The sequence below is a fragment of the Schistocerca gregaria genome, chromosome 2 (genome assembly GCF_023897955.1).
Source record: "Schistocerca gregaria isolate iqSchGreg1 chromosome 2, iqSchGreg1.2, whole genome shotgun sequence".
Classification (NCBI taxonomy): domain Eukaryota; kingdom Metazoa; phylum Arthropoda; class Insecta; order Orthoptera; family Acrididae; genus Schistocerca; species Schistocerca gregaria.
The window spans coordinates 123,066,243-123,086,130 of NC_064921.1; the positions used below are offsets into that span (position 1 = coordinate 123,066,243).

Here is a 19,888-nt window from a genome sequence, read left to right on the forward strand (position 1 = left end):
TGTCTTAGTTAACCAGTCATACAGTGCAGGCTTTCACATTTAGTATTTACGTCCTTGGTGTGCTTTGTTAGTCCAAATTACATTTCTGTGCCTATGCCTAACGGGGGAGACATCGTCAGAGTCCATAAAAGTTTCAAATTTCAATATCCTCAGAAATTAGAACCGTTAACATGTATCCGTGCAAAGGTCGGCACATGACGTCGTGAGAGCATACGTGAGACTGCGAAGACGCGCCAACCCGTATTTTTATGAGGTATCAACACGCAAAATACAGACAGGACAGTGGCAAGCACAGAGCAGAACGGCATCTGCAGGATGAAATTCAATAAATCTCTTTTAAAAGTCGAATTTTAATGTTTCAGTTACCACTGAAAAAGATCTACAAAGCTTTAATTGGATTTCTTGTAATTACATTAGTTTTCTGAACACCCTTCAACGTGTCTGTCACGTGTCTTACACCGATTCTCCGAGAAATGGTACATCTTTGTAGATATTCGCAGTAATTTCCTTGTCTTCTGTCGATATGAAGTCTTGATGCACCCAAAATCTCCGCAAATCCATGCAACATATCGAATGGACCATTTTTTTCTCCATTGCTTGTCGTGAGTGCCTTAGAATATTTACCACCAACTTATTCCTTCCACTGATGACGGATTCATTGTACTTTCCTAAATAGCTTGCTCCACATAATTATTTTTAATTTTGTGCTTCGTTTCTGTATTCAGTTTTCAATGTCCTTCCACACAATCAGATCTGAACTACTCCTAGTTTCGCAGTACGAGTATTTCAGTCTTACCAGTACTTTCTTCTTCTATGTCAAACTGCTCCACAAGTCTTACCTATTATCTTTTATCCGGAGAAGGGAGTGAGACACGATTGTAACCTATCCCCGAAGTTATTCAATCTGTACATTGAAAAGCAATGAAGGAAATAAAATAAAAAGTTGGACTGGGATTAAATTCAGGGAGAAGAAATAAAAACTTTGAGGTTTGCTGATGACTTTGTAATTCTGTGAGAGACCGCAAAGGACTCGTAAGATAAGTTGAACTGAATGGACAGTGGCTTGAAAGGAGGATATAAGATGAACATCGACAAAAGAAAAACGAGGGTATTGGAATGTAGTTGAATTACATCAGATTATGCTAAGGCGATCAGATTAGGAAACGAAGCACTTAAAGCAGCAGATGCGTCTTGTTATTTGGCAGCAAAATAATTGATGATGCCTGAAGTAGAGAGGATATAAAATAGAGACCGGCAATGGCTACAAAAGCGTTTCTGAAGAAGTGATATTTGTTAACATCTAGTATAGATTTAAGTGTCAGGAAATCTTTTCTGAAAGTATTTGTATGGAGTGCAGCCGTGTATGAAAGTGTAACATACACTATAAGCAGTTAAAGAACCTGATGAAATCGAAATAATTAAGCAAATTAAGACTTAAAAACAGTAAAGCATCCGGAGAAGATGGTATAATTGCAGAACTACTAAAATCAGCTGGCCCTAACACAATAAAAGAGATTATTCAACTAATAGGACATATGTGGCAAACAGAGAAAATAGTTTAAGACTGGAAAACTGCCCTAATTAATCCATTCCATAAAAAAGGAGGCAGAACGGATGTTAATCTCTTTCTATCTGTCACATACAAAATTCTCCCGCAATATTTACTTGACCGAGCCCAAGAAGTTTGAACCTAAAATTGGTGAATACCAAGCAGACTTTAGACCAAACAGATACTGTCCAGAACGGATTCTTAATTTAAAACTAATCCTTAGCCACCAGAGGATATCTGGTAACAATATAGCATGTACTTTAGTGGATTTTAAAAAGACCTGTGACTCAATTAATCGTGAATCTCTTTTCCAAATTGCAAAGGAACAATAGGTAGATAATAAAACTGTAGTACTAATTAAGGAGACGTTAACTCACACTAGTTCTAAAGTTAAATTCAGGAGAGAAATTTCTGAACCATTCGATATAAGGACTGGTGCTAGACAAGGAGATAGACTCTCCCTATTACTGTGTAACTGTTTTTTGGAAAAGGTAATTACACAATGGCACGAGCAAATGTCGACTTAAAATATAGATCAGTTAGTCAAGCTAGGTACATGCAGTATTAGGGTAGAGTGCCTCGTCTTTGAGACGATATGGCCGTTTTAACTAGCGATATTACCACAGTTCTAAAAAAATCTGAAATTCTTAAAGAAGTTGCAGAAAAAATAGGGTTACAAATATCATTAGAAAAAAAACGGAATATATGACGCGAAACAAACAAGCACCAGAGTTATTGAACACGAAATATGGAGAAATAAAACCATACAAGAAAACGGACCGGGAAAAGTAGCAAACGAAGATCGCTGTTAAAAAATGGCAACAGCATTCTGATTCACACAAAATATTTATAGTAAAAAATCACTTTCTAAATTCAGTAAACTTAGGCATTACAGCACTGTAATCAAACCTGAATGGCTTTATGGAGCAGTACCTTTAATTTTAAATAGAAAGTGGGACATTGAAAAAATTGAAAATAAAGAAAGAAATAGTATTAGGACAATATTAGGCCCAAAAATTACTGATGGAGGAACGTATTGGCGGAGAAGTAATAAGGAAAGAGAAGAATACATGGTGACGTGAGAAAACGAAGACTTGAATTTTATGGGCACATTAAAAGGATGGCATCGACTAGAATGACAAAAAAAATAGTAGAGTTTTACGAAAACAAAAGTAAAGCCAAAACTGAGCCAATTAAATGGATCGCTGGGATTAAGGAGGATCTTAAAGCTCCCGGTATAACTCAGGCAGACGTTAAGATAGTAAAACATTCAGACAAAAGATATTTGATTGGAAAGTTGGTCAGACGGAAGTCAGAAAACGGACTGGAACACCATGGTCTGATGAAAGAAAGAGACTTAATTCTGAATGGATGAAATACATCTGAACAAAGAGGAAGAATAACTATCAAAAGCGACATTGATGGACTGTACCTCGCGTTGTATTTGATTGGAAAGTTGGTCAGACGGAAGTCAGAAAACGGACTGGAACACCATGGTCTGATGAAAGAAAGTGACTTAATTCTGAATGGATGAAATACATCTGAACAAAGAGGAAGAATAACTATCAAAAGCGACATTGATGGACTGTACCTCGCGTTGTATTTGATTGGAAAGTTGGTCAGACGGAAGTCAGAAAACGGACTGGAACACCATGGTCTGATGAAAGAAAGAGACTTAACTCTGAATGGATGAAATACATCTGAACAAAGAGGAAGAATAACTATCAAAAGCGACATTGATGGACTGTACCTCGCGTTGTATTTGATTGGAAAGTTGGTCAGACGGAAGTCAGAAAACGGACTGGAACACCATGGTCTGATGAAAGAAAGAGACTTAACTCTGAATGGATGAAATACATCTGAACAAAGAGGAAGAATAACTATCAAAAGCGACACTGATGGACTGTACCTCGCGTTGTCATGTTGGGTCCATATGTGAATAATAATAAACAGTTTAGACGACAAGCGAATAGAAGCTTTTCAAATGTGGTGCTGTAGAAGAATGCTGAAGATTAGAAGAGTACATCATAACTAATGAGGATGTGCTGAACAGAATTGGGAGCAAAGAAATTTGTGGCACAACCTGAATTCAAGAAGGGTCCGGTTGGTAGGACACATTCTGAGGCATCAAGGGATCACCAATTAAGTACTGGAGGGAAGTGTGTGGGGGGAGGGGGGATAAAAATCGTAGAGGGAGAGCAATAGATGAATACAGGAAGCAGATTTGCAGTAGTTACTCGGAGATGAAGAGTCTTGCACAGGAGAGCGTTGACAGCTGCGTCAAACCCGTCTTCGGACTGAATGCCACAACAACAACAAAAATAACATGATCTTCGCTATGAGTAAGTCGCTGCATCAAAAACAAGTTATGTACTGCTTTTCAGACGTACCTTTACAGAGCTTAATACAATATTACTCACCTTCTGTTGGTCGAGCGTCGTCCCTTCAGCACTGGAGTAGTCATAGTGCCAGCAAGGCGGTGCATTGTAAGTGGCGAGCCATGCCGTGTACTTTTCCGGACAGAGCTCTTCCGACGGATCCCATACGGCACCGAAGTACGCCTCAGTTTCATGTCCGAGGCCTTCTGCTACACAGACCATCCACTTGCTATCACCGCGCACAATGCGCTTATAGCCGGATGAGGCACCGATAATCATATATCCTTGGTTGAATGATGAGGGCTTCTTGAAGCAGTCTGCTACTGTATCGGTGATGGTCCCGGCCAAGGGCCGCGTGCGGCACCAACGAACCATGCCGGACAGCTGCGGCAGGAGCTGCGTGCACGATGGTCGGCAGTGGTCCGGCGGCGTCCCTGCCGCTGCGGCCACAGTCGCCGCCAGCAGGAACAGGCTGCAGGCTGACGCCATTGCAGTTCTTCCACCCACCTGCAGACGAGATTGGCGATAGCAGATTAATTCCTCATTTCGTCTTATTTACTATGGTTAAGCCATCTCTTTTGGTTGTGTTGCTTATCATTCAGTCCACGTTAACTTTAGGTATCTTCATATACTGGGTCCATTACCTACATCTACATCTACATACATGCTCCGCAATCCACCATACGGTGCGTGGCGGAGGGTACCTCGTACCACAACTAGCATCTTCTCTCCCTGTTCCGCTCCCAGACAGAACGTGGGAAAAATGGCTGCCTATATGCCTCTGTACGAGCCCTAATCTCTCTAATCTTTGTGGTCTTTCCGCGAAATGTAAGTTGGCGGCAGTAAAATTCTACTGCAGTCAGCCTCAAATGCTGGTTCTCTAAATTTCCTCAGTAGCGATTCACGAAAAGAACGCCTCCATTCCTCTAGAGACTCCCACCCGAGTTCCTGAAACATTTCCGTAACACTCGCCTGATGATCAAACCTACCAATAACAAATCTAGCAGCCCGCCTCTGAATTGCTTCTATGCCCTCCCTCAACCCGACCTCATAGGGATCCCAAACGCTCGAGCAGTACTTAAGAATAGGTCGTATTAGTGTTTTATAAGCGGTCTCCTTTACAGATGAACCACATCTCCCCAAAATTCTACCAATGAACCGTAGACGACTATCCGCCTTCCCCAAAACTGCCATTACATACTTGTCCCACTTCATATCGCTCTGCGGTGTTACGCCCAAATATTTAATCGACGCGACTGTGTCAAGCGCTACACTACTAATGGAGTATTCAAACATTACGGGATTCTTTTTCCTATTCATCTGCATTAATTTACATTTATCTATATTTAGAGTTAGCTGCCATTCTTCACACCAATCACAAATCCTGTCCAAGTCATCTTGTATACTCCTACAGTCACTCAGCGACGACACCTTCCCGTACACCACACCATCATCAGCAAGCTGCCGCACATTGCTATCCACCCTATCCTAAAGATCATTTATGTAGATAGAAAACAACAGCGGACCTATCACTCTTCCCTGGGTCACTCCAGATGATAGCCTCATCTCCGATGAACACTCACCATCCAGGACAACGTACTGGGTTCTATTACTTCTATTACTAAACCTATATATTGCGGAAATGGAAAGTGCTATTGGTGTGCGGTTTTCACAGAGTGTATTAGTAATCAGAGGCTCGTATTGTTATCCAATCAAAAAATTGAAATAACATTCAGAAAGTGCATTTTTTCTATGCATACATAAACATTTTAAATGGAACAATCCCTATTGATATTAACAAATAAAAAGTAGGGTAAATTAAAATGTCAGTTGTGTTTGTTGCAGGACTCTAGTTGAAGTCGTTTACGAGATATCGTATTTTGAAAAATTTCCACACCTGCGCTTGTTTCTACCATTCATCCTGCGAACTTGCTAGGTGAGATGTTTTATGTTTGCTTACAGTGTACTTGTGTGTTCCTTGACTGCATTTCAACTTGCTGGTCAATTAGTTTGTGACAGTCCAAGCAGTAGGCCGTGAGTGGACGATAGGATTCACCAATGCAGAAAAATCCACCATGCTCATGGTGTATGAAGAGAGGATATGCAGAATGCAGTTCGTTCTTGTGTGGCGCACGCGGCAAGATATCCCAGTATATAGGATACTCCTTATGTATCATTTATCTTGTTTAGTTATGAAGCCACATTTACCGTTCATGGCCAGGTGAACAACCAAAACATGCACTATTGGTCTGCTGACGATCCCCGCTGGTGGAACATCAGCGTCCGTGCAGTGAAAACGTATGGTGTGGGATAGTGAGTCATCAGCTCACAGGGCCATTTTTCATAGGCGGAACACTGAACGTGCACAAATATCGCAGCCTCTTAACAGACGAGCTTCCACGGAAACTAGAAGACGTTTTTCTGCAGACTAGGAGGAAACTGTGGCAGCAATATGATGGTTGTCCAACCTATAGTATACGAAGCGCTACAGCATACCTTCAAGAATTGTCTCCAAATCGCTGTACTGGGAGCAGAGCACCTGTCTTTGGCCGGTCCGTTTCCCGGATTTGACGCTTGTAGATCTTCTTCTGTGCAAAAAGTTGAATGACGCTGTCTACAAGGATATACCAAGTACACCCGATGGTATGCAACGACGTGTTACTGCTGCCGCCTGAAACGCTAGCACGTGTGCAGCCGTCGTTCTATGCCAGACTGGAAGCATGTACTGGCGGTGCCGGTGGTCATTTTGAAAACTACCTGTGATGGTCAATTGTTGCGTTGCTGGCCAGAATCCACATCACTGGTGTATGCACTTGTGTTGTTCTATAGCTTGGGTTACTACACGTATTATACATGTAACAGTGTGGCAACTTTTCAACTACAGTATCTCCTAAACGAGTCTCGCTAGAATTCTGCACCAAACACCACTGACATTCTATTTTACTCTACTTTTAGTTTGTTAATGTCAATAGGCATTGTTCCATTTGTACAAAAAGTACACTTTGTAAGAATTATTTCAATCTGTTGATCGCCTACAGTACGAGCCCCCTATTACCAATTCGCTCAGTGCAAACTCCACATTAATAGCATTTCCCATTTCCACAAAATTTGCGCTGCAAGTTCTAGGTGATTCATGCCGTTTGTCCACATGATTACTAGGTAGTTCACACGTTTCTCTTTGGCTGAAGGTTCACAGAACTGCTTTCAGACTATTTCTCCATCGGTCCACTCTCGAGTAGCGCATGGGAAAAAATGAATCTCTAAACCTTTCCACGTGAGCTCTGATTTCTCTTATTTCATTACGATGACCATTTTTTTTTATATGAGGGAATTAACAAAATATTTCGGCTTTGAAAGGAGGAAGCTGGTGACTGTAATCTCGGAAAAAGATCTTAACACGACGAAAAAAGCCTTTGATTTATTGATTGTCACCCCAACTCGCTTATCATATCTGTGGTAGCTCCATAGCACAAAACGAGCTGCCCTTCTTTAAAACTTTCTTTACGTCTTCCTTCGCACAGAATAGTAGTGTAGGCAGCCTCTTCCGCAGATTTGTTGGAGCTTCTAAGCCTTCTGCCAATAAAACGATGGATTTTATACAACTTTCGCACATTTTATACGTAATCGTTCTAGTTTACATTGTTCGTAATTCTAATTGCTAGGTATTTAATTGAAACGACGACCTTTAAGTTTGCTTAACTTTTCGTGTAATCGAGCTTTGACGTTAATTTTTTAATACTCATCTGGAGGACCTCACACTGTTTACTGTTTCGGTCCATTTTCACTTATCGCATCGTGCAGATATCTTGTCTCATTCATTTGTAATTCTGTTTGATATTCTGATGACTTTACTACACGGTATACGACAGCATAATTTACATCTAGCCTAAGAGGGCTACTCAGTTTGTGTAATAAGTTCTTCGTATAGATTAAGAATACTAGAAGGCCTATTACACTTGCTTGGAGCGTTGTGGGGGGGGGGGCAGATAACACTTTGATCTCCCTAGATTACAACTATTGCTACATTCTGCGACCTTTCTAACAGGAAATCACAAATCCAGTTGCATAACTCAAACGATGCTCCATAGGCACGCAATTTGATTAGTAGCCGCTTATGAGGGACTGTGACGAAAGCCTCCTGAAAATCTAGAAATTACTTCTTGTGAACAAAGATGCAGTAATGTTTCACGAGAACGACATTTTATGAAACCGTGTTGGTTATGTGTCAATAGATCGTGTCTTTCGAAACATTTCGTGACGTTAGAAGAAATGGGTCAGATGGCTCTAAGTAGTATGGGACTTAACGTCTGGAAGGACACCACACACATCAATGCCCGAGGCAGGATTAGAACCTGCGACCGTAGCAGCCGCGTGGTTCCGTACTGAAGCGCCTAGAACCACTCGGCCACCGCGGCCGGCCGTAACGTTAGAACAAAGTACACGTTCGAAGATCCTACTACAAATGGATGTGAATCATGTGAGTTTATAATTCACATTATTACTAATATTTCCTTTCTTGCGTAGTGGTGAGACCTGTGCAACTTTACAGTCTTTAGGTTCGTGTAGCGAGCAGTTGTATATGGTTCAAATGGAGCTATTTCAACAATTTACTATGAAAACAATTTAAATGATGTATAGGTCTAAATTGGACGGTTTACTCATGGCAGAATGGTTGTGTGATAGCTTGGGGGTATTTTTGGTAACATTATTAAGGGTCTAGTCATTCAGATTACAAAAGACGTGAACCGGGATGTTTATTTCAACATTCCCAGCGATCAGGTTTTAGTATCTGCAAAGGTGGGACAACGCCACTACACTACACGGCTGGTATGGATTCTTCACGTGCCAATAATGACTCCATAAGAGTTGAGGAACAGAACTCCGTGACAGGGAAACTAAATCGCCGTGTGGGTCAATCGATGAGATGCAGAGGGTCCGGCCTCACACAGAGACAGGCACAGGAATGATCAGCGTACGTGTGGTGTGGGCAGGTAATGGCCAAGCACAAAGTGCAAGGCGAGGTCTGCGGTGGTAGAATTTTAGATAAGCACTGGCCTGCCCAGAACACTGCCGCCTACAGCAAAGCACCTTCTCCAGGTCCGCACATTCTAAGCGCCACAGGCGCCCTTCGTGGCAGGCTTCTGCACTATCCAGCAGTATTACCCATGCTATCTCGTCTGCCTCCATCACTATGTCTGCTGGAGAGAACATTAAACAAGTTTTATACCTTTTTCTGTATCTTCATGGCCAGTATGTTATGGACACTCCACCTTCCAAGATGACGACAGGCATGTTCACTGGCCTGCCTCCATGCATTACTGGTTGGCGGAACACCCAGGCACCTTGCTGGCCTACTAAATTACCCGCTCTTAATCCCTTAGCAAAAATTTGGCATGATTTGGAACAGTAGGTCAAAAGTATCAATACGTTTCCCACAGTTAGGTAGCTCCATGGGATCTAATCTTCAATGCCTGACTTCATCTCGATAGGGAGATCCTGAAGTAACTCACGGACATTTCCTCGCCGCACTGAGATTGCAATATTATATGCTATTACATTATGTATCTTGGAGATGATAATTTTTTCCAGTGTGCTTCAATGTTACATTAATTTTATATAAATTTCCTACTTAAACATTTTACCCTAATTTCGTGTCAGGGTTAATGAGCCTGACACGGGTGCATCTTGAGAATATAATACACTCCAAGATTTAAAGGGACCCACCACAAAGGAATCATCTGAATGTGATGGTAATAGTAGCAGAGCAGGACCAGTACAGGTGGAGAACGTCCTGACATCAACATCAGCATCACCACTTTTTCATTTTCATAACCATTTCACAAAACGAGATATTAGTAGCAGAACATATGGCCACATTCCATGGCCATGGTGGGTAGGGGAGGGGCTGGGGGCGGAGCATGAAGCCCGCATGGGCCACACCCACCATGATGCACTCCTTCTCGGTACCCAAATATGGTAAAATAATCAACTATATTTGCTTTACTGACTTCCAAATATTCGTTGAAGAACTGATTCCCATACTGGCAAATTTCATTTGAAGCTATATATCATTCCCCATGGAATATTGGAAAGAGTAGATAGCATAATTCTCTACGGTTAATTAAAACCCAGAATTTGCTTCCAAAATGTAAATAACAAAATAGAAATCGTATTTGTTGAAACCATCAATACTATTCTAGAAGCCCCTAAAATGCAAACAGAAATTCGATCACGATTTCGTACAGTTAAAAATGCAACAGAGTCGTAAATTAATTATTTTTCACACCTAAAGTATTGTAGAATTTCTGAAGTATCTGCAAAATGCCTCAGTAGTGTGCAAAATGCGATGTTTGCATTGCTTGTTGATGTTAATTCATGAAAAATGCTGTAATACTCAAACCAATGAATGTGATGTCACAAAATTGCAAAAAAAGGCTGCAATGTTAAATAAAGCCTGATATAATTTACATATATACAAATGTTCGCCAAATTAGAGCCCAAAATTCTGGTTATGTAGGCCGTACGCCAGTGCTAAATTTCCACGTCCAATAACAGTTGACATTTTAGAAGTTAGGCCTAATAATTCCATGTCGTAAAACTAACCTGACCAGGCTTATAACTGCAGAAAACTGCATGTTAGCTAAAAATCACTGCCCTGATCGTGAAAATAGACTGAATGTACCTATGTGGACCTACTATTGATGTATGTCACATCACACCCTGAAATGAAATATTTCCACATTTAAATTGTTCTCCAGCACAGCTATAGGAGGGACAGTTGTAACGGATCTTGTCATTCGCTAGAAACGATATAAACAATGCTACTGATTGCCAGTTATTGCTATTATTACAAATGACACAAGCCTACTGAAGATTATGAACAATCATAACAGTTGGCAGTCAGAAGGCTACCGAAAAGCTTTATGGACGGAATTTTTCCTATAATATTGCTCACAACGTAGTAGGACCACGTCAACAGCGCGAAAAGTACGATGTTCATGTTGCAGTGGTATCTCAATACGTCAAGTAATAATTTAATCTGTGCAGTCGTATTTCCAGGAAGTATGGGCAGCGAAAATAAAGAGCTGTAACCAACTATTTTACCATAAAGATACGCACAAATCAATTATTGTAGAAGGAAGGAAGAAATAAGGCATTTTTACCACAAAATATTACTTAGACTACAGGAGAGTTTGTACTGCTTTTAACCACAAGACCAAAGACGGTAACAGTGAGAGGTGTGACATTTCCAAAGACGAAGTTAGAGCTGATATCTTGGAAAATAGGCGTACTATATATCGTGGAACGACACACCCTTTCCAAGCACAATAAAATATTCACACATGTAAATTGTCTGTATGAACCATTAAAATACATGTTTATGGTAATATTAAAAAATCACTTCGAAAATTCGATTTTATACTCCTTACAAGCACAATAAACCATCGTACTGCCCTAACACCTCCCCAAAGACTTTTATGACCATCCTCAATTGTTATAAATGCTGAATCAATGTCACAACACGTATTAAAGTGTAACAGCGGATAGTGTTAGTTTGCAGAGACGAAGATATCGACGTCATAACACGCGGAAAACAGAGACGAATTAATGTGATTATAGCAGCAGTAGCGGTATGCAATTACCAGTACTTGCCAAAGTGACATAGTTACATTCCATAACAGAGTTGTTGAAAAGAAAGATAAGTTATCATGTACATAGCTAAACAGTCTTGCACAGGGGTCAGATCCATCATCTATTCTGCAATGGTCTCCAGCCTGGTAATACCGTGTTCTTTAGCCAAGAAAGACGTAAAAAGTTATTCATAGTTTCATGTTTGCATAATTTTAAGACGAAAACGCGCACGGAATAGAGAGGAGCATATCGTAAATACTGTTAGATGGTGTTTAAGACACTTAAGGAATTTTGCACGGGTCCAAAACACAGCTATAGCTTTCTATTGTGCCTTTTTTTTGCATTCTGAATGCTGTGGTATTCCGTCCCAGTACAAACGAGCTGCTAGTAAATTTCTGGCTGTAAGAACATAACCGTTTGCATGTTTGAGTCTGATGGAATATCAACTTTCAACAGCAATTCGGAAATGCAGTGTAGCAACCAGTTGTCATATTAAAATGGTAAGCCTCTCTTCATCCAGAAGAAATGTCAGTGTGTGTGCTGAGTTCCGTTGTTTGTTTACTGGAGTAATAAGCCCTACGCACGGTTAGTGCGTCACATACAAGAAAGAGAAGAAAACCGGAAATTAGGACCTCGAAGTCATATAGCGAGCAGCTACAGTTTCAAGGATCTAGTTTCAGCTACTTTTCAAGACATAGAGCAACCCACATCCCACACAGACAGACAATCATAAATGGAAATCTTTTTAGAAATCTGTCGGGGCAGCGGATAAGAAGGCACAATATATTCTCAAACTTTTTTAATTCTTTCAAATAGATTCACACACAAAACCACTCGCTCTTCATTTTTATTTGGTGTAGTTTTAATAACATCCAGCTTAATCTTTTAACTTATAATTTAAATGTACGTAGGACTTTATAATTCCTGAACGAGCCAGTAATTTGACAGGTACGAAGAACGTATGTTCTCGTACTCCAACATATCTAAGTTTCTTCCCCTGCAAGCTATGTCTTTTATGGCTTTTACAATTAGCTCTGTTTCTTCCAGCAGTTCTTCTAGGCGACAAAACTCAGAGGTTTTCAGTTTACCTCCTATTCCCTGCTTGTTCCTGTCAGGTCTCTTAAACTTCAGCCTACTGTTCATCATTACTGAATTGTGATCTTAATCTGTATCTGCTGGGTACGGCTTACAATCCAATAATGGATTTCGAAATCTCTGCCTGACCATAATGTAATATAAGTGGAATCTTCTCGTATCTCCCAGCCTTTTCCAAGTATACCTCGTCCTCTTACAAGTCTTGAGCAAAGTACGCCTATTACAAGCTGAAATTTATTGCAGAACTCAATGAGTCTTTCTCCTCTCTCATTCCTACTGCAAATCCCAGCGGTCAGAGTTTAGTCGTCAGAGCGTCTGTCTGGTAAGTGGGAGACGGGGGCTAGAATTCTACTCCAGCACACATTTTCAACTTTCCCCACAGATGTAAATCAATGTCCACTAACATCTACACGTATTAATTCGTTTTTACCTTGATTGGTAATGGGTGCGGTGTCAAAATGTCTGTTCTTTTGGACATTTCCTGAAAAACAGACACTGCATATACGCTAATGGGCCAGAGCATAATGACCACCGACTAACTATAGATATAAATCAGTCCAGACAATAGCAGCATCGCCTGGGCGAGAAATGACTTCTAGTCAGATAAACGAACGGTGCGTGCAGTATCAGCGAGCTTGCTGTCCATGTGTAGAATGGTGAAGGCGCACGACCTGTCTCCATTTGGCTCTGAGCACTATAGGACTTAACTTCTTTGGTCATCAGTCCCCTAGAACTTAGAATTACTTAAACCTAACTAACCTAAGGACATCACACACATCCATGCTCGAGGCGGGATTCGAACCTGCGACCGTAGCGGTCGCGCGATTCCAGACTGTAGCGCCTAGAACCGGCCACCCCGGCCGGCTGTCTGAGTTTGACCGAGGGCAGATTGTGATGGCTCGAAGGCTCGATACGAGCATTTCAGAAACTGCACGACTTGTCGGGTGTTCAAGGAGTGCTGCGGTGAGTGTTTTTAGCAAGTAATGAAACCAAGATGAAACCACCGTAGATGTCGTGGGGTTGGGCGGCCACTCTCCATTTCAGATTTCGAACGTTGTATGCTGGGCACACTGGTGCAACAGGACAGGCGGCGAATTTTGGTGGAACTAACGTCAGACTTTAACTCTGGGCAGACTTCAAGTGTGTCTGAACACAAAGTGCCCAGAACACTCCTAATAATGGGACTCCACTACCGACGACCCAAGCATGCGCCAGTGTTAACACCATGACATCGGCTACTACCACTAAATGCGCACTTCAACATCGGCACTGGACGCTGGCGCAGTTGCATGATCTGATGGATACCTTCTTCATCATGCCGATGGGAGGACGTGAATCTGTCCTCTTCTGCGGAAAAGCCCTTTGGCACCTGTACATCAAAACATCCCCTGCTTACGGCTGCCACGTTAAAATGACCGAACATACCCTGCGACGAGTGAAGAATTGTGCTGTTCATATGTGTACGCTTGTATGGATTTGCGTGTGCGAGAGAGATTTTCGGAGTTAGCGTTACGTTTTATATCTTATGATGACATGTGACAAAGATAGCTAAAGCAGCTTCTCTCTTCTCTCTCTCTCTCTCTCTCTCTCTCTCTCTCTCTCTCTTTTATACAAACACTTGCCATCACTTTATAGGAATATATCACTCTGTTACAGTGCATAAGAAGGACGCTGTTCTAATAAGTGCTTATTTCTGTTTCTCTATACGAATTGTTTGATATAATATCTTATGAAATATATGAATTATCGACATAATTCCGTAATACGTTCGATGCTACCAAACTAAGTTGTTTTCTTTTGGTACCATCAATGGAATGCCTCAGTGCGCCACTGCACAATGCCGTCAGATATGGATACCGCCGAATTGGTACTAATACTCACAATGTTATCCCACAAGTCCTAAGCAAGAGAGTAACTGTATCACAGAGATTTAAATCATTTCACATTATAAAAGTTACGTCTTTAAGTGCAGTTACTGTGGGGTGCGTACGAACACGAAAGTTGGAAATGAAAGAGATCGAAGCCAAAAAACAAGAACTGGAGTATAGGGCGAAGACATCTTCCATAAAGACGGAATTCAAACTGCAATTGGAACAAGAAAAAGCTATTGCAGATGTGCTGGCGAGACTTACGCATTGCTTTAAATACAGTGTATGGCGAAATCTGGCTACGGCTGGGGAAAATACAATATCTACATTTACTGTTAATAGCACTGGTAACTGGCCATGTGTTGCAGTCCCAGCCGAAACTGATGGGTGGGAGCCTGTTTATTACATTAAAGGGCAACCGAAAAATCTGTCTATCAAGTTCCATTCCCACCTGGAACTGCTTACAAAGGATAGTTATATTGTATCTGAATGTGCTGGACTGGGTATTGTGCGTCTAGCAACAGGACAACCACGTTCAGAGCTTAAAACCAACTGAAAAACAGCACTTAACGGCCACTCGTTTGTAAACATGAAGTTCTGTACGGAAATTTCACAAGTATGTGCAGCAGAAGATCTGGTAGCGTACATCCATGAATATGTGTTGTAACAATAGTGGTATAGAGGGAATTTTCTTTTTTATTTAGTCATCAGTTTTCTGACTGGTCTGATGCGGCCCACCACGGATTCCTCTCCCGTCCCAACCGTTTCATCTTAGAGCAGCCCTTTTAAACTATGTTCTCAATTATTTGCTATATGCATTCCAATTCCTGCCTTATACAGTTTTTACTCCATACAGCTCTCTCTAGTATCAACGAAGTTATTCCCTGATGACTTAACATGAGTCCTATCATTGGTTTAACGGTTCAAATGGCTCTGAGCACTATGGGACTTAACATCTATGGTTATCAGTCCCCTAGAACGTAGAACTACTTAAATCTAAGTAACCTAAGGACATCACACAACACCCAGTCATCATTGGTTTACTTCTTGACAGTGTGTTCTATGAATTCCTTTTCTCGCCGACTCTGCGGTGGACCTGCTCATTCCTTACCTTTTCAGTCCACCTAAGTTTCAACATTCTTCTACAGCATCACATCTCAAATGATTCGATTCTCTTCTGTTCTGGATTTCACACAGTCCGTTTCTCACAACCGTACAATGCTGCGCTCTGACGTACATTCTCAGAAATTTCTTCCTCAAATTAAGACCCATGTTTGATACTAGTAGACTTTTCTTGGCCATGAATGGCTTATTTACTAGTCCTAGGCTGGTTCTGAAGTCGTCCTTTGTTTGCTGCCTAGGTAGCAGAATTCCTAAACTTAATATGCTTTGTGATCCCCAAGTTTCTCGCTGTTCTCATTTCTGAAACTTCTGCTTTACTAGTAATTTTAATTTTAATAATCAGCAGCCTCAGTTGCACCGTTTACCTGGAATTTACCTAGGTTTCAGTCGGGATAACCCAACCTTCTTCAGAATAACAGTAACTACCGTTTGTCCATAGTGGACATTGTCAAGCTAAAACTAAAAATCCATAAATTATCGTCAGACTGTAAAACGTATCTGGAACTGCCTTGCCCCCACTTCCCGACCGCGATACGGCAGCCATGGGTACTGAACTCAGTTCCAGTACAGCTCTCGTGGCTGCCGCATCGCGGTCGCGAAGTGTTCTTACACCCTCACCATACATGTAACAGGGATTGGGTTTGGGGGAGAAATGGTCCTCTCTACCAAAAATCAATCCCCATCCCAACCCACAAACAAAAAAATATTGTTTTGGCGTCCCCCCATAGGACCAAACCCATACCCATACATTTATACCCCCAGAAACGTTTTTAAGCTACTACACGTATGCTCTTCCGCCATATGATAATATGTATTGTCTTATATCACTGGCTAATCTAGATTTTCGGCGCAGTATCAGAAATTTTAGCCTAAAAATTGCCTGATGTAGGAGTGCCAACACCATGCAGCTAAGAGAGCTCACAGCTCTGAGGAATTAGTGATAACTCGTCAAAAAGTGCGGATCTATTAAGATGTTTTGATTTCAATGTCTTTGATGTTGGCAGCATTTCGAAAAGTTTGTTCCTCTCTTGTACTTCCCTAACTTTGCCCAGGACGTAATGGCTTTTTTTGTGCTACATAGGAGCATTTTTCATTCTGGATTCCAACTTTAATTTTGACATTAGACCGCTATAGCTTGGCAACCGATGTAAATTTTTGTTAACTCGGGTGAAGAATGACATGGTATAGTCATAGCGTGTAGGCTTTCACGGCCGGCATCGTCAGTAGTTAAAACTTCCGGGCTGAGAGGCCGTGGTCGAACAGTAGAACTTCTTCTCCCTGACGTTTCGTTGCCAGCTGCGGACAACATCTTCCGAGGCGAGTCTACGACTGGCTACCAAGCCGCGGAGGTCCTGTATATATAGAGCGGGTAGAGGGCACCACCACTCGTCACGTGATGTCAACAGTAAAACTATCTCTGACTGGCGTCATTACTCTCGATCGAAGGTAATCGATTGTCACATCTTTCATGCAAGGTTGATCGCCATATTTTATCTAACTTCAAACCTTCTTCTTTCTTGTTAAGCGTGCTAGCTAGAACATCGCATTATCATGCACGTATGTATAGAGAGGCGATAGAGATTTTTAAACACCACAATAATTTTAACAAGAAAGAAGAAGGTTTGAAGTTAGATAAAATATGGCGATCAACCTTGCATCAAAGATGTGACAATCGATTACCTTCGATCGAGAGTAATGACGCCAGTCAGAGATAGTTTTACTGTTGACATCACGTAATGAGTGGTGGTGCCCTCTACCCGCTCTATATATACAGGACCTCCGCGGCTTGGTAGCCAGTCGTAGACTCGCCTCGGAAGATGTTGTCCGCAGCTGGCAACGAAACGTCAGGGAGAAGAAGTTCTACTGTTCGACCACGGCCTCTCAGCCCGGAAGTTTTAACTACTGACATGGTATAGGTTTATTATTGTCTTTTGAACCATGTTGCTTATATCGTGGCAAAGGACAAAGATTTCACAAGACAACTAGACGGCCATTAATTACATGTATTTGTCTACCTTCTGAAACACAGAAGTACCACGTGTAAAGAAACTTTTTTTTGCTCGTACAATCCGAATTTCTTTTTCTTTCTTTCTTTTGGGGAAAGAAATAGACGATTCGCATGTAGATTTAAGTTATAAGTTGCAAATTAAGCTGGATGCTATTAAAACTACACCAAGAACTCATGAAGAGGAAGTTGTTTTCTGTGTATAAATAAGTATGCAAGAATTAACATAGTTTTCGTACCCAGGTATTTGTTTTCTCAGACTAATTTTGACCCATTCCATCGAATGACCACGTAAAATTCCGCTTTAAAATCGTTTAGTTTATGAACTGATACTTTTAGTTTATGAACTGATACTTATAGCGTGGAGTGCGACCCCCTTGATCGATCTGCCATTGGAGAACGTAGAGTTTTTTACAGTACAACTGAGGTAAGAATGTTTTTCTACAGTTCTTGCTATTGACAATATATATCAGTGTGACTGAATCTTTATAAAGTCTCATTTCTGGAAATAATCTTAAAGTCCGAAAGACGTATTACATAATAATTGACATATTTTAAGATTGCCCATGTATATAAAATGTCCACTACACATGTTTTCAGCTCTCTGTAGTGTGCATTCTGACAGGTTATACAGAGGGTCCTCTGCCCTTAAGCTTACAGCCGCCGTGTGTGTGTGGAGTAAGGAGTTTTAATTTTGTTGGCGCTGCTGCTGACCATTGGCTAGCGGCATCTCAGATGCAAATTGGCAGCTGTCTTGTCACACTGGAGTGGCACTGGGAATGGTGCGAGGTGGTCCATTACTGGCTGAGGTGCCATGACCGTGGAACTCCTCCTCGCATTTTGATTGCTTTAACAAAAGTGCATACCTGTCCTATTCTCATCCTATGAGTGGTAGAACCACAAGTGGGTGGGGGAAATTATTGAAACATGGGGTATTAATGATATTTGCAGTTGATATGTTTCATGATTGACAAGGTTATAAATGTGAGCTACAGTGTAATTTGTTTAAACAATTCACTGCTACAACTGTTAATCATTTAAAGGTTCGCACTTATGTTTGTCTCTGGATGACCATTTTGAAAAGAATCTGTTTATAATACTGGAAAAAAGTCAACAAAATTGTAATAGATTATTCCAAAACAGTAAATATAAATGGAAGATTGTCATGCGTTGCAAAGGAAAGTCATTACATGATTCATTATAGCAATTCAGCTGACAGGATAATGCAACACCATTTTTCACACACACGCTGTACTGTCAAAGTGTCTGACATCAGTTCCTGGATCTTAAATCACAGCAATTAACGTAAGAGTGTTGGATCTCGCAAAGTGCCTTTTCGAAGGAATTTTAGAAGAGAATACTGGTTGATGTTTGCAGAATTGCTCGACGTCGTAGTGACTAGCACCATAACATTGTGACACATTCACTACTGCTGTAAGGAGCTGTTCTAGAATGTCGCTTCCTCATTGTTGTCGAAAATCCCACGTTCCCACATTTACATCAGACCAAGCCACCCTACTCACAGAATACAGCATGTTATTTGAAGAGGATCCTTTCAGTGAAGCAACTGTGAAAGCAGGGAACAAACTCATTACTTGTATAAGAAAAATAAAGAGGGATCAATGGATTAAAACCATAGAAAACTTGGATCTAAAAAGAGACAGTTACAAAGCATCGAGACTCCTCAAATATCCATCTGAGACCGCTGTACAGCATAACATTGCAGTTAATAAAACAGCACTTCATTTACTCCTGAATAGGAAGGCAACCCACAAATCCAAAACCCAAAATTGCAAAGAGGTTTGCAAGAGGAGGACAATCCGCTTACAGCATCATTCACCATGGAAGAATTAGATACGGCTAATAAACACAGTAAAAATGGAAAAATAGCTGGTTTAGATTATATACGAACAGAGAAAATTAAGCACTTTGGCGTAACAATAAATAAATGGGTTCTGCAATTATGTGAGCGGCCTAAAATTCCAAAGATATGGCGGAAGAGCCGAGTGATTGATTTGTTGAAACCTGATAAATAAGGGAAACATCCAAAGAATTTTAGACCAGTTTCATCACTCTACCATGTATACAAACTGCTGGAACGAATGATCAACCTGTAGTCGACCCTCAGCTAATCTCTCAACAATCTGGATTTCGTTCTGGTAAAAGCTGCAATGTACAACTGCTGAGTCTTGCGCAGTTCATAGAAAATGGATTTGAAGGTGACAGGGGTTGTTTTGTC

The 19,888-nt window shown here is 41.1% G+C and overlaps 1 protein-coding gene across 1 annotated transcript in view; it reads right to left on the reverse strand.

Annotated features, from left to right (window-relative positions):
* Nucleotides 1-19,888, reverse strand: part of LOC126336487 (uncharacterized) — a 237,498-nt gene that overhangs the window by 176,930 nt on the left and 40,680 nt on the right. Inside the window, exon 2 of the mRNA XM_050000230.1 lies at nucleotides 3,970-4,434. Within this exon, the coding sequence (XP_049856187.1) occupies nucleotides 3,970-4,416 (447 nt within the window). The 5' untranslated portion in view covers nucleotides 4,417-4,434. The remainder of the gene's footprint in view (nucleotides 1-3,969; nucleotides 4,435-19,888) is intronic.